Source organism: Callorhinchus milii, unplaced genomic scaffold (assembly GCF_018977255.1).
Source record: "Callorhinchus milii isolate IMCB2004 unplaced genomic scaffold, IMCB_Cmil_1.0 Scaffold16, whole genome shotgun sequence".
Lineage (NCBI taxonomy): Eukaryota > Metazoa > Chordata > Chondrichthyes > Chimaeriformes > Callorhinchidae > Callorhinchus > Callorhinchus milii.
Genome location: NW_024704757.1, coordinates 2,445,070 through 2,455,904, shown reverse-complemented (window position 1 = coordinate 2,455,904; position 10,835 = coordinate 2,445,070). Strand labels below are relative to the sequence as shown.

The window sequence follows — 10,835 nt, the reverse complement described above, 5'->3', positions numbered from 1 at the left end:
CCTCTCTCTCTTTTTTTTTTGCCGCAAGTTTTCAAAAGCGTGAACCGTTCTACCCGCGGGTAAAGGTGGAAGATTTGGGCGGGAGTTTGGGCTACTAAACGGGTCTGGCCGACGGCCGCCCGCACCCCGCGCATGCGCAGTCGGCGGGAGGCGCCCAAGATGGAGGAGGCGGCGCCGGGTAAGCGACGCCGCCGCCGCGCCGCTTCTCGCCCGGTTGCTTTCGGCGGTCAGAGCAGGCCCTGGCGGTTCGTGCAGCGCGGGGGGGACGGCTTTACCGGAGCGATCCGGGCGCCGGCGGTTGCCAGGTTTCGGAGTTCCTTTTGAAAGGAGCAGAGGCCGTCCCTCCGTCCCTCCCTCCCTGTGCGGTGTCGCGGCTCCCGGGCCCCGGACATACCTCCTCCCGCGCCCACACCTGTCAGTTATCACGACTTCCAAAAAAGGCCATTGGAAAGCGACTTGAAAAGAGAAAAAAATATTGCGAGGCTCCGGGGCGAGAGCAGCGGAGGGGGACGAGTTGGATCGCTCTTTCAAAGAGCCGACACGGGCACAAGGGGGCGAATGGCCTCCTCCTGGGGGGGCGCGAATGGCCTCCTCCTGGGGGGGGGGGCGAATGGCCTCCTCTTCCTGGGGGGAGGCGAATGGCCTCCTCCTCCTGGGGGGGGGCGAATGGCCTCCTCCTCCTGGGGGGGCGAATGGCCTCCTCTTCCTGGGGGGAGGCGAATGGCCTCCTCCTCCTGGGGGGGGGGGGCGAATGGCCTCCTCCTCCTCGGGGGGGGGGCGAATGGCCTCCTCCTCCTGGGGGGAGGCGAATGGCCTCCTCCTCCTGGGGGGAGGCGAATGGCCTCCTCCTCCTCCTGGGGGGGGGGGGCGAATGGCCTCCTCCTGGGGGGAGGGCGAATGGCCTCCTCTTCCTGGGGGGGGGGCGAATGGCCTCCTCCTCCTGGGGGGGGCGAATGGCCTCCTCCTCCTGGGGGGGGGCGAATGGCCTCCTCCTCCTCCTGGGGGGGGGGGCGAATGGCCTCCTCCTGGGGGGGGGGGGGCGAATGGCCTCCTCCTGGGGGGAGGGCGAATGGCCTCCTCTTCCTGGGAGGGGGGGGCGAATGGCCTCCTCCTCCTGGGGGGGGCGAATGGCCTCCTCCTCCTGGGGGGGGGGGCGAATGGCCTCCTCCTGGGGGGGGGGGGGCGAATGGCCTCCTCCTCCTGGGGGGGGGGGGGCGAATGGCCTCCTCCTCCTGGGGGGGGGGGGCGAATGGCCTCCTCCTCCTGGGGGGGGGCGAATGGCCTCCTCCTCATGGCGAATGGCCTCCTCCTGGGGGGGGGGGCGAATGGCCTCCTCCTGTGCTGTGATTGTCACTGAGGGCCTGGGGTGGCGCCTCTTGTTTTACTCACCGAGTTACCTGGTAACTCCGGGGGAAGGGAAGCGGAGGGTTCGGAGGCTCATGTCCTGTGTCAGTACTTGGAACGTCTATCCGACGTGAAAGGCGCTCAAACAAGTGTAATGTTGTTGTTTTAACTATAATAGTTAGTACAGTGAGGCTGAATGATGTCTCTCTGGTGCAATAATAATCCTTCCATTTGATATTAACGTCATTATTCTTTATGGGGTTTACAGCAAAGTGCAGTGACTGTATTTCTAAAAGTATGGGGCAAGGAATTTCCATACAGCAATACCCCCCCATGAGCAGCTATGGCATGAATAACTACTTGTTTTCCTCGGGGGCGGGGGGGGGCGGGGGTGGGGAGCTGTTGGCCAGGACACCAGAGAAACTCCCTTCATTTTCGAATAGTACCACAAGATCTTAATCTCCACCTGAATAGACAGATGGGACCCCGGTTTCATGTTTTGTCTGCCAGTTGGAGTGGAGATTAAAGAGCCCATGACACTTTGAAAAGAACATTGCTGTGCAATACATTAGTACTTAAAATACTTTAGTGTATGATATTGAAATGGTGCAATACCAGTTCTCTGCCACAACAGGGGTTTGAGTGACAAACACTGTATCATAAAGGATTACTACTAATATATAATGTAATATATATAATAATGTGTTGGAACTCATGTATACTTTCTGCCTGGAATTTTTCCAGATCTGTTTGGGTTGCTGAATGTAACTGATTGCTGTGTGTTTTCTTGCACAGAGAAAGATAACCTTGCTTCTGTTGACCACATCCTTCTGGTTTTGTCTGGCAAAGGAGGAGTTGGGAAAAGCACCATAACATCAGAGCTAGCACTTGCATTAAGAAATGCAGGAAAGAAGGTAAGATAATGTATGTAAGAATAGGAATCGTATCTAGCACATGGCAAAATATATATAACTTTCCTTTTATGTTTGTAACGTGAAGGGAATATGTTTTTATTAAAGTAACATACATTTCCAGCCAAGAGGCCTGAAATTTCACCCAATTTTTAGCCTACATATCGGTATTGTCTTAAAATTTAAGACTGTAGAGCATTGTGGAAATTTCTTAAATTCACGCTTTTAAGATCTTGTAGTTTTTTCAGCCTCCTGAAAAATAAGTCAACCGTAAGGTTAATAAGGTGTGAAAAGCTGAGCTGGTTTATTTTCTCATGTTTTTTTTCTGGGAAAATTAAGTTATTATTGATGGTTAAATTATTGACACCGGGCAGGAAAAAGTTTAGCTTCTTTTAGTTACTTGTATAATTCATTTCAGAATTGCTTGGATATAGGTTGGAATCCTGGACATTGATCTCTGTGGTCCCAGCATCCCTCGTATGCTGAATACTTTGAATAGTGCAGTACACCAGTGTGATGCTGGCTGGGTACCGGTTTATGTAGACAAAGAGAAAACCATATCCGTGATGTCAATTGGCTTCCTTTTGGAAACTCAGGATGAAGCAGTGATTTGGAGAGGCCCAAAGAAAACTGGTGAGATCACATTGCTTTGTTACTGAAAAAATAAGAAGCAACGTCCTGTCAAATGTTTCCACACTTTCCAGATGTGTGATAGATAATTTTTAAAAAGCATGTTTAGGTAGGATTCCTTTTCTTAATTTTGTGGAAATTACAGTCCTTCAAGGCTTGTGATTTTTTAAAAATCTAATGTTTAATTTGCAAAACGAGCTAGGAAAGAGATGCTGTATTTCATCTGGAGTATATGTTGACGGTGCAATACCTTGTTCGACAGTCCTTTAATAATCCACCTCGGACCAGGTTGAGTTCTATGTCTGAGTCGCACTTTACTGGGGATTTTTTGTAAAATGGCACCTTACTATCAAACTGTTTTCCCGTGAGCTGTGAATTGAAGGCACCGAATATCCAGGACTGACAGAAGCTTGTCCTCACAACTGTCTTATACCTGGAGTCCCGTAGCATAATAATAATATAATAATCCTTGCATTTGATATAGCGGCTAATCACGCCATCGAGATGTCTCAAAGCATTTTGGAGTAATTGTGTATTTTATGGCCAAAACTCAAAACTATTACTATTATAACCAACATTGCAACCAACCTACATCTCCATTTTACTTGCTCGGCATTCCCTTGCTTCCGCAACATCGTCCGTCTAACTCTCCTTTGGTTACTGAGACCCTCATGCATGCCTTTATTACAAACACACTGTTTTATTCCAATGTCTTGTTTGCCAGACCCCCCAGCTTTTCATTATGCAAGCTGCAAACAAAAACAGAACTCTGTGTCTTCTACCACACCAGACTCCTTGAGCCTATCACCTCCATGCTCACTCAGTTCCACTGGCTCCCCATCCCCCAATAGACAAATTCAATTCACTGCCTTGTTCAAATGGCCTCGCCTCACCCTACTTTTGTGACATTTTGCAATCCTATTGTCCCGGCCGCTTCCTCGCTCAGCCTGCCACGTGTCGCTCAGCCTGCCGCGTGTCGCTCAGCCTGCCGCGTGTCGCTCAGCCTGCCGCGTGTCGCTCAGCCTGCCGCGTGTCGCTCAGCCTGCCACGTGTCGCTCAGCCTGCCACGTGTCGCTCAGCCTGCCGCGAGTCGCTCAGCCTGCCGCGTGTCGCTCAGCCTGCCGCGTGTCGCTCAGCCTGCCGCGTGTCGCTCAGCCTGCCGCGTGTCGCTCAGCCTGCCGCGTGTCGCTCAGCCTGCCGCGTGTCGCTCAGCCTGCCGCGAGTCGCTCAGCCTGCCGCGTGTCGCTCAGCCTGCCGCGTGTCGCTCAGCCTGCCGCGTGTCGCTCGGCCTGCCGCGTGTCGCTCAGCCTGCCGCGTGTCGCTCGGCCTGCCGCGTGTCGCTCGGCCTGCCGCGTGTCGCTCGGCCTGCTGCGTGTTCCCTGTCTGATTCAGGCCCACCATTGGTAGCCAAGCTTTGTCATTTTGCCCCTGTGCTCTTGAATTCCAGCCCAGAATCCTCCTCCTTGCTCTCTCCTTCCGCACTTTTAAAGGCTGCCTTAACTTACCTCCTTAACCACGTTTCAACCACACTTTTGGATGTCCTGTAGCTCAGTGGTTAGAGCACTCGCTTTGCAAGTGAGAGACCTGAGTTCAATTCCAGGCAGAGCGAAACCATAGGCAAGTTTCCTTACTCCACACAGAGCCTAATAATAATCCCTCCAAAACCAAAAACAATAATTAAATTGGTCATTTTCAACCTACGACTGTTTGTGGGACATTGCTGTGTGCAATTGGCTGCCGCGTTCGCCCACAAATATACAGTCAATTCACTTTACAGTGTGTTCTGTGAAGCGCTTAGAGACGTCCTCCTGACGTGAAAAGCGCTATATCAAATGCAAGGATTATTATTATAACTGTGTGAAGCATTTTGAGACATCCTCCTGATGTGAAAAGCACTATACAAAACTAAATTGTATTTGCAAAGTGCCAGCCTGGCTCAGTGGCCTTCTTGCCTCAGAGTCAGAAGGTTGTGTGGGTTCATGCTGGAATGTGGAATCACATCTTCTGAGATGATGCTGGAATGCAGTGCTGGGGGCGTGTTGCATTGTAGGAGATGCCAATGTTCAGGTGAATCTTTAAATCAAGATCCCATCTGCCTGTTCACATGGCACTATTCAAAAAGAGAAGGGAGTTTATCTCGGTATCCTGGCCAACAAATCTTCCCCAAATAGAATTGTTTGCTCACTCCACTTATGTTTATGGGACATTGCTGTACGCAAACTGGCTATCATGTTTGATCCACAAAATACACAGTCAATCCACAGTATATCCTGTGAAGGGCTTAGAGGCTTCTTGATCATGTGATAAGGTTCTGTATCAAATGCAAGGATTATTGTTATTATAGTCATATATTTGAATCGTGTGCAATGATGATCAGTGAACTTGCATCTCTCTGGGAAAAGCTAAGTATTAAAATTGGTTATTGAACTCAGAAATCCAGGCTGCCAAGCTTGAAGTGTACAAGTATGCAATTGTTTTCTATCTGAATTTACTGATATTCTTCTCTTTGATTTGATTTTAAGCTTTTGTTTTTTTTTCCCTTCAGCTCTTATCAAGCAGTTTATCTCCGACGTAGCATGGGGAGAGCTCGACTATCTCATTGTAGACACTCCGCCTGGGACCTCTGATGAACATATCTCAGTCGTGGAAAGTCTTCGCCGGTATAAACCTGATGGAGCTGTGCTGGTTACAACACCACAGGTGGACTGAGGGCAAAATTAGCATTTTTTTAAAAAATGCCCTGAAATTAGACATTTAAATTAGGTGTGTTTTGTGTCCCCAGCAGACATCTATTCATATTAAAGTAAATTTATAAACCTCATTCAAATTAGAATAAGTAATGGGATGGGACAGTTACTGTGGAATTAGGGGATGTGAGTTCTGTCCTTTGTTTTTGACCTGGTGTAATTGGAAATGCTGAACAAGAAGCAAAGGCCGAGAGAAAATCTACATTAAGCTATGGTCACAATCAGTTCTCAAGCCACACACCACCTCCCTACTTTTAGTTTACTATTTTACTTACCATATTCCTCTTAAGGCCCCGTTTCTCTTCATCTTTGGTACCACAAAATGTTATCATAGGATTAGACAAGGGAATCCCATAGCGTAATGGTTAGTTTGCTCTACTTGCTAGCAAGAGGACCTGGGTTCGATTCCCAGGCGGGGTGAAACCTTAGGCAAGTTCCCTTGCTCCACACTCCTGTTTGTCTAGCAGTAAGCAGTAACCCAGTTGTTAGTCGAACGCTAGATACTTTCTGGGGGTAATAATCTCTCAAAAAAAAATTGATCATTGAATCAATCCATGGCTATTTGTGGGACATTGCTGTGCGTAATTGGCTGCCCGTTTCGTCTGCTTTACAGTATATTTGGAGAAGTGCTTTGAGACGTCTCAACGACATGATAAGGCTCTATATCAAATGCAAGAGTGATTATTTTAGTAATTATAATTATTATAGTTGATATAGTAACTTGATAGTACTGATAGCCGATGATTTTCGAGCTCATGCTGCAGAATTCACTTCCACCTCTGCGGATTAGTGCTGAACTTGAGTAAGAAGCTGCCGTTTAGATTGGAGTGCCCTCTAGTGTTAACACGACCCATTGTGTGATTTCATGAAATTCATTCAGCTGTTTGACAGGCCTTCCCCAAACATTATACACAAAACTCAGAGGTAGTAACAATTTAAAGGGTTAACGTTTGGTGCACTAGATTTAATGTTGATAGTTTTCGTTTTCAGTTTTAATATTGTTTGAGAGTTGAAATGTTTGTCACTGTTCATATGAACTGTGGCATCTCAAGTATTAAATCAATGAGGTGAACTGGAGTTGTCATTTTCAGGTTAATCTTCTGAACACAGATTAGCAAAGACAAATGTAATTTGACTGCTTTTGTTTTAGTTACCTCAATGTTTTTTTTTCTTGCCTGAGTTTATTAACATGTTCGCCTCGCAAGCGAGAGGACCCGGGTTCAATTCCTGTGGGGTGCAAAATCTTAAGCGAGTCTACTTATTCCACATTCCTCTGTCCTCCTAACATTAAGTAGGAAGGTTGTTAGTCGATTGGCAGATCACCTTACAAAAACCTTACAAAAACAAGCAACCCCCCCAAAAAAAATTGGTCACTCAAGAAAAAAAACATTGAGGTAACAAAAGCAGTCAAATTACATTTGTCTTTGCTAATCTGTGTTCAGAAGTTTAACCTGAAAATGACAACTCCAGTTCACCCCATTGATTTAATGCTTAAGATGCCACAATTCATTTAAACAGTTACATTTGAACAGTTACATCTCCAATCTCCCCTTCCTGTCCAAGGTTCTCGAAAGAGTCGTCGCCTCCCAGCTGCGCTCTTTCCTCTCCACCCATTCACTATTTGAACCCCTCCAGTCGGGTTTCCGTGCTGCCCATAGCACGGAAACTGCCCTGGTCAAGGTCACTAATGACATCTTGACCGTCTGCGACCAGGGCTCCCTCTGCCTCCTTGACCTATCGGCTGCATTCGATACGGTCGACCACTCTATCCTCCTCCACCGCTTGTCCTCCCACCTCAACCTTCAAGGCCCTGTTGTTGTTGTATATTTTGAACTTGTATTAAGATACTGATTTCCAGCTGCTGTGATTGAAGATTGTTTTATTATTTAGATGAAGTGGGTTTTTAGTGGTGGGAAATGTACGTTTATTACATTAAAAATACACCTATTTCCTTGTCATAAACCTACGTTAAAAAAAATCCCATTGCAATACCGTATGTGTGTAGGTATAGGTATTCTCTTCCATGGAACAGGAGAAATTCACAATCTCTCTCCAGTATCTGTCATATTGAATTAATATTATCCTGCAACATAGCAAAAGGACTCTTTTTAAAGTCGAGGGAGGTTCCAAGTGCTAAGGAGTTGGCATGTTTTTGGGCTACAGAAATAATAAATTTGATTTTATTAACAGGCGGTGTCCATAGGAGACGTAAGACGAGAATTGACGTTCTGCAAGAAAACTGGACTACCAGTGCTGGGGATTATTGAAAACATGAGCGGTTTTGTCTGTCCTAATTGTTCAGTGAGTGTCAGTCATCAGTATAGTGTGTGTGTTCTTGTGTCGCGATTGTGTTACAACTCCCTTGTCAAAAACATGACATTTTCATTCATGAAATGATCACAGTTGGATTTCAGTCAACATTGTAATATTAATGTGAAATCCACTTTAAAAGCTTTAATTATGCTAAAGGTTTAATGTGCTTTACATTCAACATTAACCAGAAGTGACATTGCTAGGAGAGAACATCTTAGTTCAATTAAGTGTCATAATTTTCCTATTTTTCCTTGCAGTGGAATAAATTGAAAGTGCTGTATGCTTATGGTAAAACCTTTCTGATAGATGAATGGTAAATTCAGTTTTGCAGGAATCTAAACCTTACAAAACTTGTACTCAGTGGGTATTTTGAAGTATATTTGGAAAAAGAGGAGTGCTGTAAGGGTTAGAAACTGAGTAAGAGGTTCTGGAGAGGCAGCTGCAGATCTCCATACAATGAGTTTCCAGTCTTGATCATGCCGTTGAGTACTTTATCGTAAGGAAGGAGAAAGCAAAAAAAAATGGTCACATGATTGTTCTCTGCTATATACAAACAGTCAAGAGCAATGCTCGTTGACAAGTCATAGCAGCTCACCTTCCACTTTCTTCTCAACCTGGGAATCACGTGGGTGTGTATGAGTCTGTAGTAAACCTACTCCGAAAGGATTTGTGAGTTGTCAGTTTGGCTCAGTTGCTAATACTCTCGTCTTTGAGTCAGAAGTTTGTGAGTTCAAGACCTATGTTGGGATTTTGAACTCACAGTCAAGGCTAATAGTTCAATACAGTGCTGGAAAAAATGCTGCATTGTCAAAGGAGATGTTAAACCGAGGTCTCGTTGGCTTGTTCAGAGGACATTAAAGATCTTACTGTACTATTCAAAAAGAGAAAGTAGTTTCTCCCTGGCCAACAATCCCCGGATAAAATTTGTCATTCACTTGATGGCTGTTTATGGAGCGTTGGTGTCTGCTGTTTGCACCAACAAAAGTACACAGCTTCTACAATTTATAGTAAATCCTGTGGGGCGCTCCTGACAAGCAAGGCACTATATCAAATGCAAGGAATTGTATTATGGTGGTACATTTTGACTTCAATAAATGTTTCTTTTCAGGAATGCACCAATGTGTTTTCTACAGGCGGAGGAGAAGCGCTGGCACAGGAATCTGGAGTTCCATTTTTAGGTGAGCATCTTTAAGTCAACAGGATTTTGTAAAAATCTTTTTGGTTATTCCAGTTTGCTTAATTAACCTTTCATAGAACCGAGCCAATGTAGGAACTTAAAAGTCTGTTTTTTGAAATATAAGTCCATTACAGTTTACATTTATACAGCACCTTTCACTTTGGGAGGATGTCCCAAAGCACATTCGTAGGACTGCCTGGTTACCTGAGCTGGGGGTGGGAGCCGAGGGGTTGGCAAGGGGAAAGATGATCGAAAGCGTGATCAAAGATGTGCGTTTTGAGATTAGCCTTGAAAGAGGGGAGTCGGAGCGGTAGCTTTTTTTGATTCATTCCGTTATGTCTCCCACCTGTGGCAGTCTTGTTTTTAGTCTACCCGCACTTATGAAGACCCCAGTAAGTTATTGAGTGAATCCGTGTATATGTGGTAACTTGGTTCTGGAGTCATCATGTTTTGTGTTCTCTCCTATCCAGGCCGTGTTCCTTTAGATCCTCAGCTGACTCGTAGTCTGGAGGAAGGAAGAGACTTCATTCAAGCTTTTCCAGAGAGTGCAACCTTTGATGCCATCAGTAATATAGCACAGAAGGTTTTAAACGATGTTGGTAAACCTTCTGCGCTTGATACGTGAGAGCACTCTCTGTATATTCGTATTGGACTCTTGTAAACAGAAGAAGAGGTGTAAAAGACTGCTGAAACACAGAAACAAGCCAGTTTAGAAGGTCTAACGCGTAGTTTGCAGAAATAGAAAGAATTGGAAAATCTGGACCAATTATGCCTTTTGATGTACTTGTTCAAGTATACAATAAAAATGTTTTCTACTGAAAGCTATTTTGTGAATACTTGTACAACAGGTGTTTGAGCTTTATAAATCAAGATTATTATTGGAATCCAATATTTTCCAGGTATTGCTGCAGAGAAGTTATGTTATCTGTCATGATGCAAAATACAATGGACTTAGCACCAATTGTTTTGTCATAACTGAGTAGATGACCTGGAAAGTCCATCCCTAGTTTCAACACCAACAAATTGCATTTATTTGGTGCCATTCATATCAGGAGGATGTCCCAATGTGCTGTGAGAAGCTGGTGGTGAGCAGCTTGTGGCAATGGCACACCCACAATGATATTGAACGGGTAGTTTCAGCACTCTAACCCAGCAATGATAGAGTGGTGATATAAGTCAGGATGATGAGTGACTGGGAGAGGCAGTGCTACTCTTGTTCTGGATGGTGGAGGTTATAAGGCTGGGAGATGGTGTCTAACCATAGTTGTTGTAGTGAAGTGGGGGTTTCACCAGACAATTGCAAAATCTTTCAAGACATTCTCCCCCTCCACTACCCTTGTGTACCTCAGTTTTGCTGAGTTCTGACCATGGAGGTATGCCTGGATAAGGCTTCTCTAATATTCATAAATAGCAATCACAACACCTTAAAGTAAAATTCCAAGAAGCGCTTTAAGATGATTCAATAAAGGTAAATGAAGGTATTATAATAATAGTACTGCTCCCAGAGATGGAAAAAACCCTTGTCCATCCAGCTTCACAAACTGACCCACTCAGTGTCAGGAGTTGTTGGGATTTAAAATGCCACAAGCCTCCAGGTTAGGATTCAAGCACTATGACTGGAGTTACTGGGTTATCCTGATGTGGCTTGTAATATGAGACTGTTTTAAGCAATCTGATGGTAACTTTAAAAAAATTTAACAAAAAATTCCGGGT

General features: G+C 45.4%; 1 protein-coding gene across 1 annotated transcript; it reads left to right on the top strand.

Moving 5' to 3' along the window:
* Positions 1 to 105: 105 nt before the first annotated feature.
* Positions 106 to 9,943, top strand: nubp2 (nucleotide binding protein 2 (MinD homolog, E. coli)). The gene is made up of 7 exons (XM_007908182.2): positions 106 to 178; positions 2,140 to 2,258; positions 2,690 to 2,888; positions 5,431 to 5,585; positions 7,823 to 7,933; positions 9,054 to 9,123; positions 9,593 to 9,943. The coding sequence occupies exons 1-7, from the start codon at positions 133 to 135 to the stop codon at positions 9,745 to 9,747; spliced, it is 855 nt and encodes a 284-aa protein (XP_007906373.1). The 5' UTR covers positions 106 to 132; the 3' UTR covers positions 9,748 to 9,943.
* The last annotated feature ends 892 nt before the right edge of the window (positions 9,944 to 10,835 follow it).